Below are 27557 nucleotides of genomic sequence, written 5' to 3'. Positions count from 1 at the left end.
ATACACTATCTACTGCTTTTAATCAATAATTATGGTGTAGTGCAAACATGTAGTGAGTGATTTCTAAAAAAGTAATCCAACACAACCCATCATGTAGGTTTTAATAGAGTTTACGGTCATGATGCTCTAATAGTCACACATACACACCATGTATGCTAACTGGCAGTTAACCTACGTTCTCTTCAAACCAGTGTGATGTGTTTGCAGCATTACATATTTAAAGATAATTCACTAAAGTCTTACACTACACCATATTTATTGATTAATAATGTAAATATTGCAAAAAGATGTTAATATCCAGGGGATTGCTCCTTTTACTATTCCAAGATAGATGTTACACCACTATCCTAAAATCAGAGGTTACATGGTGTGCTTTTAAATGGATGGCAGTTATGTCAGCTACGTTAAATGCCACACAAACACGCAGTTGCTATGCGGTCTGAAAGAAAGTGATTACAAGGGTGAGTAACTCTGAAAAATATATTTTTATCTTGTGATTTGGTTTGCTGCCTACTTACAATGATATTATACTACTAAGGGGTTAATAAGATAACCCTGCACTAATGTGAACATAGTTTGTTATAGGAATGTTGGTTTTGAATTTAATTGAATTTAATAAATTATAAATTATAATGATTTGTACATTTCAGGTCAATTAATAATTCAGACTAATTTAAATGAAAATCAATAGCACACGCTATTTTCATATTTAATAGCATCCTTAATCATTACTGGTAGTACGTGAATTTGAGTCCTAATCGGTTCACTAAGGCCATTGTGTTCATGATGTGCTTAGTTTATAGACAGTGATATTTACTAGTTTTTCCTTTCACTACTCCAAGATGGTGGTAACATTTAACATGTGAAATCCTAAATTTGGAAGTCCAGTACATGTACAATCAGATAGCCATATCACAGCAATGTAAAGCGCCATTTACACAAGGATGTTCCGCTGTCTGAAAGGTCACTAGAAGGAAGAGATAATTTGTAAAGCTATGCTTGCATTTACATTTTCATCTTGCAATAGGTTTTGTTGCTTTGATATAACCACTTTATGATACAGATGTGCTAATTCTAGCATAGAAATAAGGACTTAATGCGTAAGTCTAATCAATTATATGATAACACCTACATTTGAGACCTTTACTGTTCTTAAACAATTTTGTCAAAGATATTTTTATTACGTTTTCCAGCATACATCTTGAAATAATACCATCACAGTGTCCCTCGCAGGGGAGCGGCATAATTAACCGGGCTGTATTTGATTAACATGGTACATTGCCTAGTTTGAGTCCAACTCCTTTCTCAATGAATTGCTTAAAAGTAGGTTACAGTTTCTGATGATACCGGAGCTTGGAATACGTTCTTATGAGCATAAATTGCAAGTCGATGGTACAACATGTGTTTTATCTTCTTTCTGCGATGGTAACCTTCTCACGCCTTCCAGTCGGAAGGTGCTACGTGGAATGAACAAAAATCATATGAAAACAGCTCCCAATTGGGAGATAACGCAAAAAAAAGGAACAAATACGCCCCCCCTTTCCCACCCTCCTCCCCTAACGTGGTGGCGGCAGCATGCACACAGTTAAGTTGCCGTATGTGACTGAAGGTCATCTCAAATTTGAGATGAAGGGCTCTAATGGTGGCTCTAATGGTGGAGGGACAAACATCCGATGGAAGTCCACGTGAAATAAAGGTAACTAAAGGGCCCCACTTGAATTCAAAGTTTTTATAGTTATCCCTGAAAATGTCTGACATGCGTTCTAGGCTGAGCAGCTTCCATAGGTGAGAGTGCCAAAAGGAGATAGCTGGTGCTTCATTCCTCTTCCATGCGGTGCCAGAGTAACCTTAGCCGCTCCTATACACAGCCACATAATTGTTTTATCAGCACGAGTCTGATGTTCTAGGTAAGAATCGTGTTGCCCCAAAAGGACACCCGCCATGGTGGAGGGGATTGGGCAGCCCAACATGTGTTTAATGTGTGCCAGCATTTTTTCCCAGAAAGGGCGGATAATTGGGCAATCCCACCATATATGTTGAAAATCCCCAAGTAGTCCGCACCCTCTCTAGCATCTATCGGAGGTATTGGGGAAGATCTGCCTAAGCCTGGATGGATGTAGGCACCAATCCATCATAGTTTTCAGGTGGGCTTCATGGAGCTCTGTGGAGTGAACGAATCTCATGATGTCAGACCATAAATGCATCCATTTATCGTCCAAAATAGCACGCTGTAGTATATCCTCCCACATGGACATATACCGTGAACGCAGGGAGAGTGTGGTAGTGAGGAGGAAGTTATATATGAACAAGATCACCCCTTTCATAGAAGTGGTCTTGGTGAGGAAGATCTTGAATTTTGTGAGAGGGCGAGTGGCTGCCTCTCCTACCTGAGGAGTAAGGGCCCAGTGCATTAATTGAGCGTAGTGATATCTTTCTGTGTTCCCTAGTTCATAGTCCTGCTTGCAGTTATAAAAAGTTAGTGGGTCAAAATTATGAAATAGATGTGTCAAAGAAAGCCATCCTCCCTTCCTCCAGGCTTCAAAGGGTCCCTCATGAAGGGATGGGGGAATGCCGAGTTAAAGTGGAGTGGGGTAAATGGTGAAGGGAACGAAGTCCACCTGTCGTCGCCTGCGACTGAATCCTACACCCTTAAGGTGGTGCGTGTGGGAGTGCTAATGTATGTATTCTTAGGTCTGTCCTTCTTGGGGCGCCAAACCAGGTCCCATATAGTCCTTCCCGTCACGCTGCGGTTCATATGTAACCAGTGTTTACCAGATTCCTGCTTCGACCACTCAACCAAGACTCTCAACTGCGCCACCTTGTAATATAAGTGAATGTCTTGGAGACCAACTCCCCATTCCTTGCAAGAGCAAAGCAATAGGGAGAAGGAGAAGCGAGCGCGCCCCCCCCAGCCAAATAAAGTGTAAGATCATAGCCTTCACTCGTAGAAATAAATCCCCCGCCAGTTCTATGGGCAAGGCCTGAAAAGATAAAGAAGCTTAGGAAGAAGTGTCATTTTCACGGCGTGTATCCGCCCTAACCATGACAGGAAGAGAGGTTTCCACTTCGTGAGTTTCATTTGGATTTGAGTAAGGATGGGGTGGGGGGGATTTAGCGGCATAACGCCCCTCTATTCTTGGTGTGGGCTGGACTCCCAAACATTGAATAAAGGAAGTGACCCACAGCAGTGGTGTAAGAGACTGGAGCCTATAGACTTCCACTTGCGGGAGAGTGAGGTTTAGAACGTACGATTTGCCTAAATTTATTTTAAAGCCTACCACAGCTTCAAAACGTTCAAGTTCCGACTGCAAGGTTGGGAGGGACGTGGCAGGATCGGAGAGGGACAAGAGGACATTGCCCGCAAAGAGGGAAATGTTATGTGTCTACCCGTGAATGGTATCGCCTGGATTCCAGGATTAGCCCTAATCGCTAGTGCTAATGGCTCAATACAAAGAGCGAAGAGTAGGGGTGATAGGGGGCACCCCTGTCTTGTACCTCTAGAGTGGATAAAGCAAGATGATTGGACCCCATTGACCACCACTTTAGAGCGGGGGTGGAGATAATTGGCTCGAATCATAGTAAGAAATTTAGACGAGTGTGTGGAATAGGAATGTCCAGTCAACCCTGTCGAAGGCTTTCTCAGCATCCAACCCTAGTAATACCGCAGGGATTTGATGTCTGTTGGTCTTCTCGATCAGGTGTATAATTCGACGGGTGTTAACGACCTTTAATAAATTCCGACTGGTCAGGGTGTACAAGGTCGGGCATGAGGTCGTTCAGTCATTTAGCTATAATGAGGGAGTACAGTTTCGCGTCAAGATTTAACAAGGCAATAGGCCTATAAGAGGCGTAATGATGAGGGTCCTTCCCTGGTTTGAGTATCATACAAATCATGGCCTCGGACATGGTGCCAGAGGTCTCGCCCTCTTCTGCCATCTTGTTATAGAGTCGCACAAGGTGCAGGCTTATATCAGGGGCAAATGTCTTAAAGAAGAGGGCGGTATATCCGTCCGGGCCAGGGGCTTTGTGGGGTTTTAAAGCTTAAATAGCAAAGTTAATCTCCTCTAAGGTGATAGGGGCGGTGAATAATTCGTTCCATTCAGCAGACTCTTCGGGTAGGGGCAATGTCTGGAAATAATCTTGTTGGCTGCCGAATCTAGGGCCTCCCCCGAATAGAGGTTTTCGTAAACGGAACCAAAGAACTCAGCTTTGTCCTCGTCCTTATGTGTAAGTTCCCCAGAGGGCCCCTGTATGCCACCTATGTACTCTCTCTCTTGTTTACCTTTTAGCTGTTTGGCAAGTTGTTTGCCAGTTTTGTTGCACTGGGTGTATGATAGATGTCGCAGCTTGAGAAGCAAGAACTCCGCCCTATTATTATAAATAGCCCGGAGTTTACCCCGAAGCGTTGTTAAGTTGCACAGGGTTTGCCGCGTGGGATTCGATTTGTGGGTATTTCAAGAGAAGATAGCTCTGTCTCCAGCTGCTACCTCTCTCTAATGCGTTGCCCGTTCAACGCCGAATTAAGGGCAATACATTTCCCCCTGAAGACTGCCTTAAATGTGTCCCAGGTGGTAGACTCCGACGTGTCCTCCGGTTTATTGATAGCAAAGAATTCAGCAATGGTTTCTCTTATCTGGTACAGGATTCCTTGTCTCGTGCAAGCGAAATCAGGAAGTACCACCTGGGAGTAGTCGAGGCGCTCCCACACCAAGAGAGGCATATAGAAAGTATGCTATGATCTGATACTGAAAGGGGGAATATCTTAGCTTCCTGTAGGGCACCCTGAAGAGATTGTCTAATAGAAATGTATTGAAGCCGAGAGTATGTACGCTGGAAATGAGAATAGAAATTGTAGTCCGGGGTCTGTGAATAGAGAGTGCGCCAAGCGTCTAGAAGGCCCATGTCATGCATGCGCTGCTGTGTGTCCATGGAGAAGGAGCCCATGTCCGAGCGGTGTGCGTGCATGCTATCCAGATCTTTCTGCTAGGTCAGATTAAAGTCACCCATGAGGATCATTGGTCCCTCCACAAAGTCTGTTAATTTCCCCAGTAGTGTGTGTAAGAAAACCGTCTGTCCAGTATTGGGGGCATACACTGCTACAAAATTCATATTTTCCCTCTCATAAGACCCTTGACCATAACCCAGCGGCCATCTTTATCACTATGAAGTCCTATTGGTTGGAATCGTATGGAAGAACAGGAGATGATCGCCACTCCTCTGAGTTTCGTGTGAGCTGATGGTCTATAAATTAGAGGATTGTGTTTGTGTCTAAGGCGTTTTTGGGGGGAGTTAAGAAGCTTAACAGTCCAAGTTCCAATAGTGATCGGCATTATACTAAAGGGAAAAACGACGCTTCTCTAAGAGCCCCAGCAGCCCCGCTGTGTCCCAGGTCTTCGTCTGCCCCCAAGGTGTTGTACAGCGCAATGTCGCGTCAACTGTGAGTTTGCAAAGATCAGAGTGTAGCGTTCTAATCTAGGATCCTGATCGATACTGTGACCTTATGCCCCTATTCGGCTATAAATCCATTTATTCCCTATATTGGCATAACCGTTCAAGTACAATATTCAGAAACTCATCTCTGGCTTCACACGAACAGAGCCACATTCCAGAATAGCTTTCTCTGCCACTTCCTTTGCAACCAATTAGTGCAATGACAGAGCAGAAGTCACTATCTGAGATTCCTAGATTAACACTCCGAGTTCTTCAACAAGATAAAAACTCAGCAAACCTGGAAATCCCCGCTTGCTGTGTTTTGATTAGTAATAGAACTCTAATGAGCACTGATAGACGATCACTTCCTAGTGACATCTGTATTGACGTCTTATGTCCAGCAAACTTACGTCAAACAAGGCACCTTTCAGGTATAAATATTACCAATGTTGCCTTAAGCAAACGCTGTCTCGTTGCTGTTGGTGAAGCTAGCTGCCTCAATGCCATCGCTGCTATCTTCGCTGAAGCTGAAGAAGCTGTCATGCTGATGATACCATAGCTGCTATCGCTACCGCTATTGCTGCTAACTTGCGAACAATGGTGTGGTGAACCTAGGAGCTGAACAGCCGTCCCCTGCAAGAGCCCAGCAGATGCAAGCTGCCTGCGGACGCTGCCCCTCCTCCTCCTCGACGCGCTGAAGAACAGACGCTGTCTTTCTCCTGCAGAGAAATCCAGCTCCGGCGTTTCTGGTCTACCCTTGCGGGTGACTGGGATATCGAGTCCTGAGGGAGATACCAGACCTCCATCATTCTATTGCAGAGGTATGGTGTTGACTAAACCCTTGAGAGAGAATTCTTGAAGCAAACCTTGGCAAAACCAACTTAAACTTAAAGCTACTTACTTACTCCCCTCCCAAGTATTAGGCTTAGGTCAGGTACACTGGGGTAGGCGTAGTTAGAAGCACCAGTTGAGTATTTTAGCCTAATGTATATATGAATGTATATATGTTTTATTACTTTTAAACCATTGTATGGCTAAGAAACCATATCAATGCTTTTACAGTATTATTTCGCAATACTTATCTTACTGTACGTACTTTTTATAATAACAAGTCTTGCAATTGTGGCAATTCATTTCTCTTGTACGAGAAGAAAGACTGTTCAATAAATGTTAACCTTTTATTGACAAACGCCCGTCTCTCTATTCTCTACATATTGTGAAAGTAATCTGCACCAACCTGACTGAGTAAAATAACTGTCTATTGTTTCACACGACCCTAGAGATTGACTCTTGATCTGAGGAGCAAAGTTGTCATGTTGCACGGTTGTTGGAAAACTGAATCCCTTCTTGTCTGTGCCAGGGAAGCTGATCACTTCCTATTTCAGTCAAGAAAGTTTCCAGTGACCTCTGAGCTAGTTGGTAACAAACCCAATTAAGTTTAGCATAGTCAGTGGAGGCCTGGAAGATCCGCACTTCTACGTCGATACTACTGTTTATGTTATTCCAATGCGCAGGGCCTATTGGGAAAATAGGAACTACGCTACAAGAGAGACCCACACAGTCAATTGTTAAAAATCCGCCACCATCTCCCTCCCACTCCCTCCGCTTAACCCCCCAAAAATTGAAAACAAACATTAACAAATATACAATGCAAAAACTACTACTAGGTCCCCTTTGTGGGGATAAAACGCCGCCCTCAAGGCCCAGGGGGGACAACAGGTCCGTGGAACCAGTCCACGCCCATCACAGTAAATTTCTCATTTGAAAAACATCTTTGTGCGGCTGGAAAGCAGGCCATAAGACAGACCCACGTCTAGAAGGACAACAAAGGTAAGTTATCTGCAATGGAGAATAGAACACTTAGCAGGGCCCCAGATAACAATATAGAAAGAAAAGTAGTTATGATACAAGGCTCCAAACCCGCCTTATTTTAGACAAAAGGAGACAGCACTGTTCTTACGTATGAAGCCATCTTAGTCCGTGATGTCTCCACATCTTGCACAGAGGGCTGGAGCCCCAGAAACAGGGCCAGGAGAGGAGTCCAAAGGCGGGAGTTTGCGGGTAGAGCAGGTCTGTAGATGTTGCCACTGGATATATCCAGAGACATCGGCCTCAATGATGATTGTTCAGAGGACCATGAAGACCAGTCCTGGTTTAGGTAATAGATCACTCAACTCCCATGGTGCAGTCTGTTAGGGTTCATCGGCGGCCCCTGCACGGACCCACTGACCAGGTGGAAGCTGACGTTGAGCCCTGTGAGGGATCCCCATTTTAGCCTTGGGTGGGGCCATCCTCCTCGGAGGGAAGGCCCAGAAGATCCAAACCTTCCTTTAAGTCAGTTATGTGGCATTGCTTGTTCTGGAATTCAAAACTGAGTCCAAACGGGTAGGTCCACCGGTACCTGATTTTGTCATTTTGCAGTTTAGTGGTGACAGGTCTGAACAGTTGTCTCTGTGCTAGTGTAGATGGCGCTACATCCTGATAGATGGTGCAAGAGTGACCCTGAAAGGAGATGGAATCTTTCGCCCTGGCCGCCTGGAGCACGGTCTTCTTCACTTTGTATGAGTGGAATTTCACCATGATGTTGCGGGGTCTCTTCTTCTTGCCGTTCTGTATGCTTCTCACCCAGTGGACTCTGTCCAATTTTATCTTGAGGATCTGGGGGCTCAGGATCTCCGCGATGAGTCCCTCTATGAAAGCCTCTAGGTCTGCACCCTTCGGCGCCTTCCTCCAAGTCCCTGAGACGTATGTTCTCCCTCCGTGCTCTGTTTTTGAGGTCCTCTGCCTTAATCTGCGTCTGTTGCAACTGCTCCTTGAGGGCACGGACAGCCTCGCATAGTTCGGTAGAGAGTTGTTCTTGCTCTTGATGTTGCGCCTCCAGGTCCAGCACTCTAGTACCCAGAGAGTCCACATCATGTTGGATGGAGGGAGATCTGTCCGCAGTTGGTCCATTGAGGATTTAATGTCTTGACTGAGTTCATTGCGCAATTCAGTTTTAAAGTCCTTAAACATATTCAATAGGTCGGCCTTTGTGCGTTGGGCGTTTGTCTGTAGACGTGAAGAAGTCTGATAGCTTACTTGACGTCTTGCTCGTCCCCTTCTTCGGTGGCGTATGGATGAGGTCACACGAATCCCTGCAGCTCTGTCAAGGGTGATGGAGGCACTCCAGGGCCAGCCATAATCGGATCATGAAGGGTGGATTGAGAGACGTCCACGTAGCACTAAGGAGCAGCTCTGTCAGGGCAGTGGTGGTCCCCCCTCAGGTCACCAGCTAGGTCTGTTGCTCGCTTGCCCGATGATGTCGACATTGCAGTGCAGGAGTGAGGGTGCCCTGTCACAATTAATTACCCTGGATATGATGAAGGCAATGATCTGCACCCAGCTTATTTAAGGGGAGAAAGGAAGGGGAGGCCTCTAGGGAGAGTAGGTGATCTCCAGTACGAGGTATCTAGCCACTACTGTGGGTAGCATGCATGATTAACCATCATGGGATGGCAGTGTACAGGCATCTCCCTTACTATTCAGACTGGGTGTCCGTGCAGGTGGGTAGGTGCTCAATGGTGTGGAGCGCTATCCAAAGGCCCCCGGGTAGTTGCAGACTGTCGTCGGTCCCGCGGCATTCGTAAAGAGGGAGCCACGACTCACACTCCCTCTCTGTGCACAGCCCTCCTCTGGTATGGCAGATGTCTGTGAGCCCAGGGATTCAAGGGTCAGTGCTTGCCGGAATTTGGTGGAGTATGGCCGTCATGTCAGGGTCAGGCAACTGCGATCCAAAGTACCCCTATCCCCTTAGCGCCCAAGAACAAGCCCCCGGAAGCGTCTCAAGGCATTCTGCTATGAGGGCAAAACGCTGCTGCATTTATAAGACAACCAGTGCCCATAACTCTAGTAGAAGGACCGGGGAGCCTCCCATCGTGGCAGGGCTCGGGCCACCATCTTAGATCTCGCTGATCTTCCCCCACGGGACAGAGCGAGGCAGAATGAGGCCGGTACACGCACTCCCGGGGTAGTAGGACAGACTGAGCCAATGCCTCACATCCTCCGCTGCAGGAAGGATCTTTCTGCGGTCGTTTTAGCCTCAGGTAAGCGCCAGAATCCGATCCGAATAGCGCGTGGACTGGGAGCCAAGACGGCCTACGTCCGTTCGGCCATCTTACCCGGCCACGCCCCCTCTTAAACAATTTTGCTCCCTTTATGTATTGTTTAAAGAAATTGTTTCACGACTAATGAATGGGAAAGAAGGTGTGCACCGGTATCACCCAAATTACCAAATGAATATTTGCACAAGATTCCTTTAAAGCTAATACAACTCTGGGGGATTTCTACCTTTCCTCACACAGTACTGCTTAAGCTAACAAGATGGCTGTAGGAAAGGTGGGGAAGCTAAGTAACGGTTGTGGAATCTGTCCTCGACCACAATACCCATTCCATTTAAATAGTTGACACCTTTTATTTGCATGTTGTTAACAGAACTGTTCTTAAGTTTAGTTGTTTGTATAGTTTGTATACTATCCATCATCTCTCTCTCTGCATGTTTCAGTGATCCTATCATACAGTGTTTTGTTTAATTGCAGGCTAAAATGTTATACTTTCAAGAAAAGCTTATAGTGAATATCGGTTCGCAGAACGGGGAGGATGGGTGGGGTGGTAAGGAATTTAATACTAACTACTGTTTCTTACAGATATATCGTTACCGAAGGTAAGTAACTTCTGCATCTGAAAGAAACAGGTTAGTATTAGATTCCTTACCTCAGAATAGATACCCCAGCAATACCAACCCCGGTGGTGGGTCTGCGAACCAATGATCACACCAGAAAGTCCTTGAGAATGGAACGGCCGAAAAAGCCATCTCTCTGGACTTGGCTGTCCAGGCAGTAGTGTCTTGCGAACGTGTGAGGCGAGGCCCACTTAGCTGCCTAACAGATGTCCTGCAAGGGGACTCCCCGACCCAGGGCAGTAGTAGCCACCGTGGCCCGAGCGAAATGGGCACGTAGCCCCACAGGAGGCTCCTTTTTAGCCAGAGAATAACAAGCCTTGATGCACAAGACGGCCCATCGAGAAATGGTTTGTTTGTGTACCGCCCGTCCCTTCTTAGCACCCACGTAGCCAACAAAGAGTTGGTCATCCACCCGGAATTGGCATGTGCGATCCGGATAATATCAGAGCGCACGTTTTGGGTCCAGACGGTGGAGCCTCTCTTCTTTTTTCGAGGGATGCGGAGGCGGAAAGAAGGTGGGCAAGGTGATGGACTGCCCGATGTGGAAGACTGAGACTACCTTGGGCAGGAAAGAGGGCCGCGTCCACAACACAACTTTGTCCAGATGGACAGAAAGGAAAGGAGGTTGAGAAGAAAGAGCCTGGAGCTCACTCACTCTCCTGGCAGAAGTGATGACAACCAGGAATGCAGTCCTAAGAGTACGGAGACGAAGAGGACAGTTATGAAGTGGCTGGTAGGGAGCGCACATCAGATAAGTCAGAACAAGGTTCAAGTCCCACTGAGGCATCACGAAAGGAACAGGAGGAAACATATGAGTGATGCCCATCAAGAACCTATTTACAACTGGGGACTTGAACAAAGAGGGCTGATCAGGGAGCCTTAAGAAGGCGGAAATGGCAGAGTCGTAGCCCTTTAGAGTGCCCAGAGCAGAGCCCTGCTGGGCAAGAGAAAGAAGAAAGAGGAGAACCTCAAAAAGGGGGCAGAAAGCGGATCCACAGCCTTTGCTGTGCACCATGCCACAAGTTTGTTCCACCTGCAGGTGTAAACCGATTTTGTGGTGGGACGCCTGGCTGAGATAATCACATCACAGACTTCAGGAAGCAAGTCAAATGGCCTCAACTGTGGCCGCTCAATCTCCACGCATGAAGGTGGAGGCTGGAAAGGTTCGGGTAGAGGACCGTCCCCTGCTGCTGTGACAGAAGGTCCTCCTGAAGAGGCAGACGAATCGGGGGATCGACTGACATGCTGAGTAGCTCGGCATACCAGTATCTTCGTGCCCAGTCCGGAGCTACAAGGATGACTTGGGCCCAGTCGCGCCTGATCTTCTTCAGCACTCTGAGCAGAAGTGGTATAGGCGGAAAGGCGCACAACAGACCGCAACTCAAATTGCGACGAAAAGCATCTCTGAGCGAGCGCCGCCTTGGCAACTCCAACGCACCGAACTGATAACATTGCGCGTTCTCTTCTGTGGCGAATAGATCTAACCAAGGCTCTCCCCACTGCTAAAAGAGACCATGCGCCACGTCCGAGTTAAGACGCCATTCGTGATCCATCATGCACCGACGGCTGAGTTTGTCCGCCCTGGAGTTCTGGGAACCTGCCCGCCCTTTTTGTTGCAGTACCACATGGCGGTGGTGTTGTCCGTGAACACCTCCACTACACTCCCCCGGACAGAGGGGAGGAATGCCTTCAGGGCAAGCCGGATCACCCGCAGCTCCAGAAGATTGATGTGGAGCTGGGACTCCGCCGGAGACCAGAGGCCTCTGATCTCCGCCTCTCCCATGTGGCCCCCCAGCCCTAAAGGAACGCGACTGTCACAACTACATGCTCCGGTTGGGGTAGGGAGAGGGATCTGCCACTGACCCAATCACGGTCCGTGAGCCACCACTGCAACTGTCTTGCAGTGCCCTCCGAGATCAAGACATGGTCGGACAAGTTACCCTGATGCTGGGCCCACTGAAACTTCAGGTCCCACTGCAGAGCCCGCATTGGCCACCTGGCGTGATGCACCAGAAGGATGCAGGAGACCATCAGCCCCAGAAGCCGCAGTGTCAACTTGACCGAAACTCGGAATAGCGGCTGAAAGATTGGAATCAGAGCCTGAATATCCCGAACCCGCTGTTCGGTAGGATAAACCCAAAACTGCGCCGAGTCTAGAACTGCTCCGATGAAGAGGAGCTTCTGAGAGGGACACAGGTGTGACTTCGGCACATTGATGGAGAACCCCAGCAGGTGCAGGAGGTCGGCCGTAGTCTGGTGGTGGCTGACGACTGTCTGGGGCGAGCCCGCCTTTAACAACCAGTCGTCGAGGTAGGGGAAGACTGAAACCCCTAACCTGCGCAGGTGAACTGCGACCACCACCATCACTTTCGTGAACACCCGTGGGGCGCTGGCAAGGCCAAAGGGGAGCACAGTAAACTGAAAGTGCTCATGGCCTACCGTGAACCGCAGGTAGCGCCGGTGGGCCGGCAGGACAGGGATGTGAAAATATGCGTCCTTGCAAGTCTAATGCTACCATCCAGTCTCCCGGGTCCAGGGCAGACAAGACCTGAGCCAAAGTCAGCATCTTGAACTTCTCCTTCCGGAGGAAGCCGTTGACGTTCCTTAGGTCCAAGATAGGGCGTAGGCCCCCTTTGCCCTTCTTGGGAACCAGAATGTAGTGGGAGTAACAACCATGTCCTACTTCTGGCACAGGAACCCGCTCGATGTCCCCCTTGGCCAAGAGGGCCGAAACTTCCTCTTGCAGAAGTTGCAAGTGATCCCCCCACACGCGGTGGTACTGCGGTGGCATGGCTGGAGGAGTCGCCTCGAAGGGGAGGGAGTAGCCCCTTCGGACGAATTCCAGCACCCACCTGTCCGATGTGATAGTGTGCCAGTGGAGGAGGTGATGGCGAACCCTTCCCCCCACTGGTGTCAAATGGGCCTGAAAGCTCGGACTAGGAAGGCTTTGAGGTGCATGCTGTGGGGGTAGATGTGGAATGGCCGCGCCGTTGTCCCCTGTTACTGCCGCGACGGTAACCACGTCGGCCCCCTCGCTGAATGTTAGTCTGCTGCCCGTGACTGGCAGGACGTGTGGGAACACCCCTTCCGTGGCCACGAAAGGAGCACTGGGCAGAAGATTGCTGGAGCGGGCCGACAGGCCTAAGGACTTGGCCGTAGCCCTGGAGTCCTTAAAGCGTTCCAGCGCATGATCTGCCTTGCCACCGAAGAGGTGACTGCCATCGAACGGCATGTCCATAAGGGTGTTTTGGATATCGGCCGAAAAGTTGGCGGACCTCAGCCAGGCATGGCGGCGAACCACCACAAACGTGGAAACCGCTCTTCCTAGCGAGTCCGTTGTATCCAGTCCACATATTATAGAGTTCCGCGCTGCGTCCCTTCCCTCCGCAAGGGCTTGAGCGAGTTTCGCCCAGGCTCCCAGGCTGCACGGCCGCAACCGTATCCCACAGAGAGTGGGTGTAACGGCCCAAGAGGCATGCGGTGTTGACGGACCGCAACCCCAAACTAAGGGAGGAGAACATCCTCTTTCCGAATTGTTCATACCTCGTGGATTCCCGATCTGGTGGGGCAGTCGGGAATCCGGATTGGGAAGTAGAGGCCTGGATCACCAGGCTCTCGGCGGTGGGGTGGGTGGACAAGAAACTAGGGTCACCAGGGGCTGGGCGGTGGCACCTAGCGACGTTCCTATCCACAGGGGGACCTGTAGTGGGCCTGGACCAAGTGCCCAACAGGACGTCTGTGGGAGCCTCATTAAACGGCAGTAGAGGCTCTGGGGAGCTTACCTGCGGTTTAAGGACCTCCGTGAGGATGTTAGACCTCACCGTTATGGCGGGGAGCTCAAGAGCCAAGGCCTTGGCTGCCCTCATCAGCACCACACTATAAGCAGCCCCCTCCTTCGTAGCCACGGTAGGAGGGGAGACAAAACCAGTGTCTGGGGAGGTATCCAGGCCACTGGTTCCTATGTCCAGTCCTGAAATGACTGGCACTCACGTGCCAGGGGGTCCTCAGACCCCCCCAGTCTCCCTTGTTGTCCATGTCCTGAAATTCAGGGATAAAGGATGGACCCGTATCTTCAAAGAATTCCTCTTCGGCTGGCGCAAATGCGGTGTCGAGTGACGCCGCTCTGATGCCGGATCGGACCGAGGGGTGGACCAGGGATGGCGATATACGGGGACCACGCCGGGGATGACACCCTAGGGGCAGACGCCAGCGGGGCCAAAAGGTCGACCAGCGGCGACCTGGAACCGGATCCAGTGGGGCCTTGCGGCGCCGGGACCGAAGTCGCCGATGGCGCTGGGGCCGAAGCACCCGACGGCGCCGGGGCCGAAGCACACAGCCCGCTTGGGCTCCTGGTCGGGCCGCTTGGCCCGATGGCGCCGCGGAACCTGACGGAGGAGAGAGCGACCTCATGGCCATAAGGAAGGCTTCCATCTCCTCCGGTGTCACGTTCTGCCCCGGGACTGGTGGGTATGGAGCAGGCCGCAACGCCTGCGGCTCCGGGGGAGCCGCGTGGGTTGTGTCACCCGAACCGCCGTCCGCATCGCCCAAGTGTCGGGGGGAGTCAGAAGAGCGATGCCGCCTCTTCGACTTCTTGTGCCTCTTACCTGAGAACTTGGAGCCCGACGAGTGGTGTCGACTTGCCGAGCTGTGATGACTCCAGCCCCGCAACCGGTCCCTCGACCTCCTTCCGGACCAGGACCTCGAACGGCGTGGGGCCAACTGCCGGAGCTCGAGGCGCTTACGGGACTGCTCCCGCCTAGCCTTTGATGTCAAGGCCCGACAGTCAGGGCACGACTTGTCAGGCAATGTAGGCACCGGGGATGGGGGTCGGTAACCGACATCAGTCGGCTGCAGCCGGCACAGGGCTTGAACCTGGGCATCCTTACCGGCACCGATGGAGTCGTAGGACTCGAAACCGATCCAAAAAAAGCTTAGTCAAAAAGTGACTAAAGGGTACCACTTTCTCCGGACCTGAGCTTGCTGGCGCGGAAAAAAGAAGAACTGACGTCAGCGTGCGAGGGCGGCGTCTAAGCACTCCGACGACGTCATCCCGGCGCCAACGACAGACGCAGAGCCGCAGACGGTGCCTACCGACAAGCAGGGGTACTGCTACGCAAAATTTTCCGGATCCAGTCTGACGCCTGGGGATATTCTAAGGTAAGGAATCTAATACTAACCTGTTTCTTTCAGATTCATGACACACTTTCAGTACAAATGTCTAACAAATTACTGAATCAGTATGTTTTTCTTATCTTCAATAGACCCCTGTGCTCTAGATCATTGTAGGAGATGTACAATTTGCCTAATACCCTTGCATGCAGTCAGTATCATGTTCGCAGCACCAAAGAAATGTTGAGGTCGCAGACATTTTCTGATTAATGCTGAGGCCTCAACATGGCTTCTTCATCATTCACAGGGCCTGCAACATCATCTCATTTACCTCAGTAAACCGCTGCTACACCCCAACACTCCTCTCCATGGCACTGTACCACTAGCGCAGCACTGCAATCCGCTACCAGTTTCCAGCTCTATGTTTCAAGGCTGAAGCGGAGTATTGTCAACATCTAGCTCATTAATATCAGCTGCCAGCCTGCATTACCATCCACACCACATTACTACATTTGTTCATAGCAACCCCATCACAACTTTAACACATTCCACCACCACCAACCAACCATCACCATACTTCCACCCTGACACCACTGCATAAATCACTGACACCAGCCACTCCTTTCCCAAGGGACCACAAAGAAACCGACATATGTCACTCTGCTCTGCCTGCAATTGCAGAGTGATTATTCATCCAACAAAACTCTCTCTGTGCTGCGAGGTGAAAAACACGGTGGAAGGAATGTGAGGCCAAGCAAAGCAATCCACAGGTTAAAACAAGCTCAGGTGATCACTAGTCTTTCTACTTTAAATCTGAATTGGTGTGAATATTTCTATTATGTTTATTTATTTACTTGGGGTCTAGTTATAGTGGAGAGGACACGTTAGTATGCTGCACTAACAAGAAGTAGCACGGGGAACAGACCGCTACAGTGATAACGAAAAGAGGGTCACCGGTATGCCCAAGCAGGGCACCTAAGCGGTATTCATCTATATACGAAATTAATGCAGAGTGGTGAGAACTGACCCTTGCATTCAAGAAATTTCCTGAAAACAACCCATGGCAATGAAACATGCTGGCCCTCTACGGAGAAAGAAGGCAACAGAGTGTCTTTTAATGAGAGCAAACCAACGGAACAGAATAAAATAGGACAGTTAGTGTAGGTTTAGCTCATTTTTATTATAAATAACGTGATCCCAAAGTCTCAGGTTCCACCTTATTTGGGGTTAGGAAACATAAGCAATAGGGAGACACGTCCTAGCGCTTATATCACCAGTACTCTTTTGACTGGTTAACTGTTTGTTCACTATACCTGCACATTTTGTTTATATTTCTTTTTGGTTTGGTAAGGTAGTGCTAATGATGAGAACCTGAGCCCACTGGTGAGAACATGCCAGTGGACTCCCATAGTGTTACTTCCGTGAGGCACCCCATACCTGTGCACATATTTTTTCACATTAGTTTAATAGTATTTGTGTTGCACTGCACGTCAGGGTGTGTATATGAGGGAAACATAACAATTAAGAGAACAGGGATTCATAGTGGTACAAAGGACATAAGCAATTGCCCATGTAGCACACAAAGCAGTGGTAGCTATAGATATAGATGAAGTCCAAGTGAATCTGTTCTTGTAGTAGGGCCAGGTCACATTGTGTTTTGTATCATTCAGCGGGCGTTTGACCTGATCCGCATAGAACCCCTTAAGCTCCATGTTGAACAGAGTCTAGTTATAGTGGGTCATGACTCTGGGCACAGGGTGGCATAGCACGTTACACAGATTGGCATAGAAATTACAGTGAACAAGGATAAATTAGAGCATATAAACAGAAATATACTCATATCTTTGCAGTGCAGACTAGGGGAGATCTGATACAATGGGTGAGCGCAGGCTAAGAAATTTACTTTAGGAAGTGCTGTTTCAGGACCCTTTTAAAAGTGAAAATTGGCATGTATATCTGTAGCCATAGCATTCCAGATCCATAGTGCATTTCCAAAGTGTGATAGTTTCAAGGTAGAAAACATTCAGAGTCTTAGTGTGTGTAGCTTATGTGTCCTAAGGTTTTTTTTGCCAGTCAGCTGATGTTTTGAAATAAACTTTCATGTTTGATCTTTTGAATCACCTTGTGTGTGAAAATGCAATCTTAAATGCAGGGTAACGGAACATAGGGTGCCAACTTAATAATGAAAGTATTGGTGTAATGTGCTGAAATAATTTTGCATTGGAGCGAAGGCATGCTGCCAAATGGAGGGCCACTTTGAGAGGATCTATGCGAGATTTAGTCAGAATTAATTAGTAGCACATTTCCCGGATCTAAACATCAGATGGCTTTGGCTTGAATGGTCAGTAGGGATAATGTCAGAACTAAAGTTGAGGTACAGAACAATTTTAGATAGAGCCAGCTTCCTTCACCATCCCTTTGACACGTTGATATAATTGGAATAGTTTACTGAGATGAGACAAACTATTTAGCTGAGGTGATCATTATCGGTGTGAGGTCCCTGTCTTTGAGTTTAGTTGACTGCTCGACAGGAAGCTGTCATTGAGTTCAAGCCTTTGTTTGAAGAGAGAAGGAGAAATTTAGTGTTCTGATAGTTTAAACTTTAGCTTCATGTTTCCCAATCAGTTTTGAAGGACCGTGAGGAAGGCGGTGAGGGTCTTGAGGCTGTTGCTGAATTCGCTTCTAATGTGCAGGTAGTAATTGTCAGAATATTGTAGATACCGGGTTTTAATAGTGATGTGCTTAGTGATTCATGATAAAGGCTGAAGAGCTCAGGAGCAAGGATGAAGCACTGCAATAATCCACAAGTGATATTGATAGAGGTAGAGAAAGAATTTCATGCTTTGATTAGTTGCATTTTGTCAAACACATATGTACTGAACTAGCTTAGCACTGTTCAATCAATGCCCATTCTGTCATTTTTAGGATGTTGAGCAGGGTATCACAAGCAATGGTATCGACTGCTACTAATAGAACAAGTAGAACTAGGAGTCAGGAGTGTCCTTAATCAAAGAGACGTAAAGCGCTGCCTGGTGTTTTCAGAATGGATGGTTGAGTGCTGTGACCCGCAGGGGATACAGATAGGACATCACCTTGGAGATGAATATTTTAATGTATTCTTCCAGCTGCCATTCTACACTTCCTTCAATGTTCAACTTTTTATAGAGAAGTGATGCGCCTGATTTTGCAGGAATCTGGGAGTTGGTGCTGATTCAAGGAGGTTGATGATTTGCAGCAAGAAAGAAGAGAAGACATTAGAGTAATCTTTAGCTGGAGAATGTGGTATGGAATCTATAACAAAGTTTAACAATTTTGCATCTAAGGCAGATTTAAGCTCATCTATTTCACTGGGGTGGAAGCATTTCAACTACTCACATCATCAGATGGAGCCATGGAAGGCTAGGTAATTGCATCTGTATTCTGTAATGAAAGGTGGATCTCTTTGGTTCGGCAAGTGGTTTACTTTAAAGACAGTGCTAAGCAATACATATTTTCCAATGCAGACCATGTTGCAGGGATTCTGCTCTAGAACAGAACAATGCTTGGAACCATATAACATTATATGTAGGTAAGGAGTCACCATACCACCTCAGTATCAACGAGCCCAAGTCCGACTAGCTATAGTGCCTCACTTGCCCTCCTAACCTTCCCAGAGAAGCAAGTGAATTGGCACCCCCAGAACACAACCCTCTCGACACTCTCAGGGGTTGCGGTAACAGGACACACACTTTTGCTCTTTCACTCAAACTTGTTCACAATAAGATAACCAGGATACACAAAGGAAGTTTAGAATATTTATTTAAACTATCATGCTCTGAAATGCAGTATACGTGCTACAATTAGAAAACAAATGCATACTAAAAATACTACGAAAAGCCCTGTTGCTTATAGGACAGAGTAACCTAAACAATCCTCACCTCCTGCTGAAGCTAAATTCCTATACATGAAAGATCTCTAGGATTACTGGAATACCTGTTACCTTACCATTCTCAGAACTCTCATTCCACATGTGTGTTTTTGCTCATGTGCTCACCTACCTATATGAAAAGACGTACAAATAAACAGCTGCATTCTTCTGTTATGTCTAGGTACTAGTGCCTGGCCAGAAGAATAACAAGGTAACATTGTTGTTTGACCTTGTCAGTGGTGTTCAGACTAAATCCCAAGAAAGAACAGAACACGAAAACATATGCAGGTTCTGTGTGAAAGTACAATGTGGCACAAAAGCAAGCGTGTTTATACAGTAACATGTGCAAAGGAAAATGAGACCTACAACATGCACAGTTAGGCCAACATAGGGAAAACAACAGTGGACCATTAATGAAACACAACAATCAATAACTGAATAGTTGCACACAGTAGTAAAAAAGCAGAGCAAAAGAATAGCTGTCAAAGTCTTTTGGAATCTTATCAAAGCTATAAAAAAAGAATATTAAAAAATATGCCTACTATTTCGAAAAATGATACCACCATCCTGGAAATACACACACTACATTTAATCAACAAAGTATTTCGAAATACAGCTCTAACACTTTCCAGTAGAATAATTATTAATTAGAAAATACTGATACTGAAATGTTACCTTGAATTTGAGAAAGAAAAAGCGAGAACAACTTTCTGCTGTGCTTGAGTGCTCTGCTTGTGTACTTTGATTTATTCAAACTTTCTCTAAAGCATTTAAGGGAATCCTTCACATCTAGAGGAACGCAGACTAAGGATTTGGCTCGCTTTCCATCTAAAACAAAAATAAAGGTGAACTAATTAAAACATGTTTCACTGAACAAAACAGTAATATCATATCCAAACATTTTATTGATATTTAAAATTGTAAACACCATGTTCTTATTAAGTAATGTTTAAACAAAACGGAAACCATTTAATGATTATAGTGCCCCTAAAATGATCGAATCAGCAAATGGGGTCAGGAGGTATGAATTTGTGAGGAAAAAGCACAAAGAGCTGATAGAAAACTGTGGAGTGTAAACATTAATGTGAGTTTCTGCGATGTGATGGACTGTATCCACGGCACTCCTTTCGCGACAAAAATAATAAAGCGCAGGTTGGGAAAAGGTCTAGTTGTTTTCCCAGTCATTACATTTTCTGTATGATTTAATTTTCAGAAAGAAGTTAAAATTATCCAGCAGGGCAAAGCAGAATGCAGTATGTTGAACAGTGTTCTGTTGATTACAAATGACTGCGTGTTGCACTGTGTTTCCTCTATATAGGTATTTTTAAATACATACAGTACCACCATCCCTTGCTCCTGTGCATATATTTTTACGATCACAAGCTACTACTCGAAAGACCTCAAGGCAACTGGCTTCCTGTGTTAAACTAACTTCATTTTTTCAATTTCTTCTTTGCTCAGTATCAAATGAGTATTTTAGAAGCACAGGACATTGAATCAAACCCAAAGACACCTTATATTCCCTCTCAGAACAAGGGGCACACCAATATGTCTGTATGTGAAGCCAGCGTGTTGCCTTTTCATACTCATCCTCTTGCTGCATTTTTAGCAACAGAAATGAGAACTCCAATTATGGTGTAATTCTGTAATGCTTTAGATGAGCAAGTTACTTACCTTCGGTAGCGCTTTTTCTGGACGATACAGTTTCGGCCTGTGGATTCCTCACATTTCGAATTACCCCTGCGCCAGCATTCCACTGAATTTCTTTTCTTAGCTCTCCCACGTCAACGAAGACATCGCAATAGCACAGGTCTGCTCACGACTCTGTATGACGTCACCAGTGCCATAAGACTTCGTTATCATGCTGACGTCAGTTCCACCCATTTTTTCTGTGCCCCTGAGGCAAACGGGTGGACCGACCCTTTTTAACATCTTCATGACCCCTTTGGCGGCGCTGGCGGAGTCGTTTGGGGCCCAGATCGTATCCTATGCAGACGACACCCAGCTCCTCTTCTCGTGTAAGAGAGGAGGAGACTTTGATGGGGAGAGTATCCGGGATTGCCTTGGGGCTGTTTTTCAATGGTTCCAACTGAACAGCCTCAAGTGCAATTCCGATAAGTCCGAGGTACTCTTCTTTGGGTGTGATACGGAGCCAGACTGGCAGGCTTGGTGGCCCATCAATATGTTCCCTCCTTCTTGTTCATCCCAAACTGCTAAGAACTTGGGGGTCAAGATGGACAAGGGGCTAACGTTGAAATCCCAGATCCTTGGTGTGTCGGGCACCTGCTTCGGCCTCCTTAGGATGCTGCGGAGGTTTCTTCCCCTTTTGTCTGAGGAGCATAGGAAGCTGACTGTGCAGGCCCTGATCGGCTCTAGGTTAGATTACGCAAACGTTCTTTACCTGGGCCTGCCAGAGTATCTGCTACAGCGGCTTCAAGTCGTGCAGAATGCTGCCGCGAGGGCGATCTTTGGTCTGAACAGACGTGCCAGTGCAGCGGGCTTGTTGCAGACGTTGCATTGGCTTCCTATCCGCAAACGGATCGCCTTTAAGGCTTTGACGTTGGCCTTTAAGGCTCTCCATGCGGTGGGAGCAAAGTACCTCCAAAAGAGACTTGCCTTTTACCATCCGGCTTGTTCTCTGAGGTCAGAATCCCTGCTCTTGGCGGTTGTCCCGCGAGTGAAGAGAGCTCGCCTGGGAGGTCGCTCCTTTGGACTACTGGCGCCACAGTTGTGGAACGCTCTGCTGTTCACACTTCGGGGAGCCACCAGCCTACTTGCTTTTAGAAGAGGTCTCAAAACCTGGTTGTTTACCCAGTAGGCCGCTTTGTTGTTTGCCCTCTCTGCCTTTTGTCTTCTTTTAACTGTGTTATGTTATTGTGCTGTAGCTCTCCTTACTTAAAGCGCCGGGACACTCTTTTTGAGTAGCCGCGCGCTATACAAAAGTAAATATAACATAACATAACATAACATAATACAAGTATATACAGTATACAAAATATTACACAAATGCATACAGTATATGGGAAAAATGGGACACCCGGTCCCCCTACAGGACTAGCATGCTCCAAGATGGGGGATCTAGAGTTGCTTTCCCATGGTAATGGTGGTGGGGACAGGAGAGGAGGAGGAGGAGAAAGACTGTAGTCGAGAGGCCCCTTGCAGACGGCCTCTACCCTTTCCTCTGTACGACCTGTACAGAGGGTTTTGCTGATAAAGCTGTGGCTGTTGACAGCCTGAAAGGAAGTTGCATTCTCAAAGCCTTAATACTTTTTGTATCCATAGCTTCTGGGCTGGGACTGCAGGCCCAAGGATCTTGCTGTAGCCCTACTGCCCTTAAAATGCTGCATCGCAGAATCCGCCTTGGTTCCAAACAATCTAGATCCATCAAAGGGTAGATCGCGCGAAGCAGCCTGCACGTCTGGCTTGAACCCCGAGTACCTGCCTCCTGGTAGCCACTGAGGAGCCCATCACTCAGGCGACCGAGTCCGCCGTGTCCAGACCCGGCTGAATAACTTAACAGGCTGCCGCTTGTGTATCTGATAGCACTTCCAAAAAATGTACACGGTCCTCTTCAGGCAACTTAGGAGCTACTTGCTTGGCAGAGTCCTTTATGTAATGTAATGTAATGTAATGCGTCTTTTATACCGCGCTACTGTCGCTCAAGGAGCATCTAGGCGCCCATGAGTGACCCAACGATGTATGAGACGGTCCAACTATCACACTAGTGCTCTAGCGCTGGGGTCCTGTAGCTTAAAGATCCAGGTTTTCAGTTCCTTTCGAAATTCCTTTTCCCTCTCTATTGCCCGAAGGTGAGGGTGAAGCGTATTCCAGGCTTTTGATTCTAGTACTGGTAGTGATTTACCCGCTCTCGTGCTAAGTCTGAAGGCTGGAACAGACAGAAGATTAGCATTTGAGGAACGTAGGGTACGTGTTGGGTGATACCTAGAAAACTTCTTCCGTAGGTACTTTGGCCCTAAGGAGTGGATGGCTCTGAAGGTGATGATCAATATCTTAAAAAGGACCCTTTTGATTATAGGTAACCAGTGCAAGGTGTTTAATGCGGCAGATGCTGAAGATCTCTTCGGCCATTTCAGCACCAACCTGGCTGCTGCGTTGTGCACCATCTGGTGTTTGTGGGTAACCACTTTGTTAGTCCCTGCATATAGACTATTACAGTAGTCTATCCTTGATGTTACAAGGGCAACTGTGTCCGTTTTTCTAGCCTCCAATGGAGCCAGATCGAAAAACTTCCTTAGTCCCTTGATGATGCCGAAACATGTCCCAGCTACTTTCAGTGCCTGTTGCTTAAAAGACAGGGCGGTGTCAAAATGTATTCCCAAGTTCCGGGCCGAGTCAGTGGTGTGAGGCGGTATTTCTGCCTTCTCTGGCCACCATAGTTTGGGCACAAACTCATTTTGTGGGCCCATTGGCATGATCTCAGTCTTGCCCGTATTACATTTCAGGTGGTTTGTCCTCATCCAATCGAATGTAGCCGTCAGGCAGCATTTGAGATTTTCTTCCCAGTCCTGAGTGTCTTTATCAAGGACCAGGATCAGTTGGGTATCATCGGCATATGCCACCACATCGATGCCAAATGATGATATCAGCCTGATCAGAGGGGTAATAAAGACATTAAACAATGTCGGGCTCAGACTGGACCCTTGCAGCACTCCCGTCGTTAGGAGTTTCTCCATTGAGCAAAATTCACCCAAAGTGATCACTTGTCTCCTGCCACTCAAGAAGTTCTTAATCCATTCCAGGACTGTGCCAGTAATGCCAGATGTTATTAGCCGGTCAATCAGGATGGCATGCGTGACCGCATCTTAGGCTGCTGACAGATCCAATAAGATCAGGACGGCCTTCTTACCCTGGTCCAGAGCCATGCGGATGGTATCGGTGGTGAACAGGAGAGCTGACTCGGTAGAGTGCTGTGCTCTAAAACCTGATTGATTGGGGTACCACGCCTCGCTATCCTCCAGAAACTTGGTAATCTGTTTGTTAGCAAAAGACTCTGTGATCTTACACAGTACAGGAAGTAATGAGATTGGTCGGAGGTTGGATAATGTGGTGGGGTCGGGCAGTTGTTTTTTCTGAAGCGGTTTAACCGCCGCTAGTTTCTATTCTGGAGGTATGTTGGCAGTGGCCAATAAAAAGTTTACAATTTCATTGATCACTGGGTTAGCTACCTCCACAATCAAGTGTAGGAGCATAGGGGGGATATGGGTCAAATGGTGAACCGGAATTGGCCGCCAGTCTCCTCCAAACTGATTGGCCGAAAGGTCGCAAGCTGGTCCGCTGCATGGTTCCCCTCACGGCTACCATCTCCTGACTCTAGGTCAGGGACTGCGAAATCCTTCGTAAGTCCCTGTACTTTCTCCTCGATGGTATTACAGAGACTCTCTAAGGGCGGGATTTCTTGCCCTAATATTTTGGGCTTATTAAAATTTACAATCTTAAAGATAGCTTTTTGTTTGTTACTGGCAGTCTCTATCGCTGCCGTATAAAACTTCATTTTAGCTTGTTTGATCAGTGCATGATATGCGCTCCTAGCTGTTTTATATTTCCCGTGCTCCTCATTGCAGTAGCTTTTCCGCCATCTACGCTCAGCTTTCAGTACCTGCCCTTGTTTTTGCTTTAAGCAGCCGGTCAAACCACGGAGCTGATTGTCTCTTTTGGCCAGTCCTATTACTATATCTTGCCGGGCCTGCTTTGTCTTTAAGTTCGGACATCCATTCCCTAAAAGTGTTGTTATCCGCGTCCGGATGTCCTATCAGCTGAGGCCTACAATCCCTGGTCAACTCAGCCAGTTCTGGGTGTCCGATAACGGCTTTCCATTCCTCCTGCCTAACCTGAGTGTTTTTTCCATACAGCTTGCCTTTCCTAGACCCTTCTAGCGATAGAGTGAAGGGTACAAGCGCATGATCTGTCCATGTTTGGGCCATAGGATGTTTGGTCTTAAGTGCAGTTAAATTGGTAGAAATGCAGTCAATAGTGTGGCCTGACTCATGAGTGGGCTGTGTGGTACGAATATCTAGCCCTAGGACGACCATGGTGTCCCTAAAAGAGATTGCTGGCGCCTCTGTGGGGGACTCCAGATGGATGTTAACGTCCCCGAGTATCGTGAAATTAGAGAACCGGAGTGCCAGGGTGCTCAAAGCCTCCCCAATGCTCTCCAGGAAGCCCTTACACGGGCCCAGGGGGAGATAGATCAAGGCACCCGCAAACGTGAAAGTGTCATTGATCTTGATGAGAAAGCCCATACCTTCGGCCTCCTTAAGATCTGGTAGTTCAACCACAATGCAGTTGAGTGAATCCCTATAAATAATGGCCACTCCTCCCCCCGTTTTTCCCCTCTGTCCGCTCTTTGTATACAATATCCCGGTGGTAGGGCTTGCACGATGTTAGGGGTGCACCATGATTTAAGCCACGTTTCCGTGACAAAAAAACAGTCTAAGTTTTCTTCGATTAGTAAATCATATATATGTAGTGCATGTTTGGGCAGGGATCTAGCATTAATTAACCCCCCATTAAAACATTTTTCCTAGCTGTAAGAGCGGCAATTTGCGTCCAGGGAAAGCTTTTCCGACATCCTCGGCAGCTGACCGGACCCTTCCATAATGATACATCCAGTTGATGCCTGCAGATGTGGGGCCAGACTTTAGTGATAGGAGCTCCTCCCTCCTGAATTTCTTAGATTTGGCTAAGCCGGCAGTCTTTCTAGCCCTCTGCCCGGCTCGTGCGCGGACGGGCGCAGACGGGCTTACCTTTGGTGCACCTTCGGCACGCCGCTGCACTCTCCAAGTGGGGGGGCCATTTTGTACCTACGAGGACGGGAGGGGCCAAGCAATAGACCGCTTGCCTGCTCCTCACCCAAGATGGCGTCGCCTAAAGGCTGTACCCAAGGCAGCGCCTAATCGGCTACAATGGGGCAGCAACAGGTCAGAGAGGCTAATTAAAGACGTGAGCGGTTCCTTATCCGCAAAATAGTACAATACCACAATTTAAAAAACAGTAAGTGGAGTAGAAAAAATATGGGCGCAGTGAAGTTTAAAATAACTAATTGCAATGCACACACACTCTCACGTCCCAGCTTTCGGCCTCAGGACACCACTAGCACTCTGTCAATCCATTAGTGCATAAATGTACGTCCTAGCAAACAGGTCAACTTTAGAGCCATATTCGCTCAGGATAACACCTTTTTGGAAGACTGTTCCAACATTTTTCAAGTCTCTATCTCCCAGGGTAGTGGGGAAGGAACCAGTTGACTGCTTAGAAAAAGACGACTGAACCACCAAGCTTTTTGGCGAAGGATGGGAAGATAGAAAAGCTGGATCACTAGGAGCAGGTTTATATCGTCTTGCCACTGACCTAGAAACTGCAGGGGCAGACAAGGGCTTCTGCCACACCTCCATAATCGGCTCTGTCAACGCCTTGTTGAAAGGCACCAGAGGCTCAAGAGAAGAAGAAGGAGAATGCAACACTTCAGTCAAGATATTTGACCTCACCTCAGCTGAGGGCAACTGAACGTCCTACAGTTTAGTGGCTTTCCTGATAAGTAAGTGGTAAGGGGCAACATCCTGTGAAGGCAAGGTCGTCGGAGAAGAAAGCTTCAACTGCGGGGAAATATCCAGGTCACTGGCCTCATAGGCCCTCAAAATCGTCCACGGAGTCGAGGATCTCCCCTTCCTCATGTTTTTGCTGGTACTCCTCTTCTACCAGTATTCTTTGCGCTTCTCTCCTGGAACACTGTTTCGGGATGGCGTCGGCGACATCAGCCGCAGTGCCGGAGAAAATGGCGCTGGCATAGAAGGAGGCCCTTCCGAAACCGGCAACGGGGCCGCTCAAATCCGGGTCGACTTCCAACATCAGACGGCACCGGAGATTGAGGTATCGGAATCGAAAACATCTGCACCAGAAACAGCCATAGGCATAAAAAGCATGAAAGGTGCGTTGGGCATACTGCTGGGGGATGCCCAAATTAAAGGCAAGCGGACCCATGGGGCTAGAAGGAGCACCGGTAGGGTAATATGCCTCGGCAAACATACTAAACATCGCATTTAGGAAATGCAACGGATCTGCTCCTGGTCCTGGAAAAGAAGGATATGGATACAAAGCCCCCTTGTCTAGATCCATACGAGGCCTTACAGGGGGCTGAGGCTGTGGTACCGGAGACATAGGAGCTAGTACAGGTGAAGCCACGGGAGAAGACTCCCTGGATGTTGGAGAATCCCTGTGCAATGGCGAATCCCTCGATGCCGGAGAGTGGACCGCGGTTGTCTACAGAGAAGCAGAAGGCAACATCGGGATGGTATCCTTGTCTCAGCGCCGCTTTATGGAAGAAGCCGACCTTAAATCACTTTCCGACTGCTTACCCACGCACACAAATCACTCTAC

The 27557-nt window shown here is 47.8% G+C and overlaps 1 protein-coding gene across 1 annotated transcript in view; it reads right to left on the bottom strand.

The window, feature by feature from the left end:
- The window catches only part of CFAP54 (cilia and flagella associated protein 54), a 2285874-nt gene that overhangs the window by 1019204 nt on the left and 1239113 nt on the right, over positions 1 to 27557 (bottom strand). The window contains exon 41 of the mRNA XM_086918163.1: positions 19839 to 19991. Coding sequence (XP_086774289.1) covers positions 19839 to 19991 — 153 coding nt within the window. The remainder of the gene's footprint in view (positions 1 to 19838; positions 19992 to 27557) is intronic.

Source organism: Lissotriton vulgaris, chromosome 1_1 (genome assembly GCF_964263255.1).
Source record: "Lissotriton vulgaris chromosome 1_1, aLisVul1.2, whole genome shotgun sequence".
Classification (NCBI taxonomy): domain Eukaryota; kingdom Metazoa; phylum Chordata; class Amphibia; order Caudata; family Salamandridae; genus Lissotriton; species Lissotriton vulgaris.
Note: the sequence above shows the minus strand (reverse complement) of the source record. Positions and strands in the feature narration are given on the sequence as shown.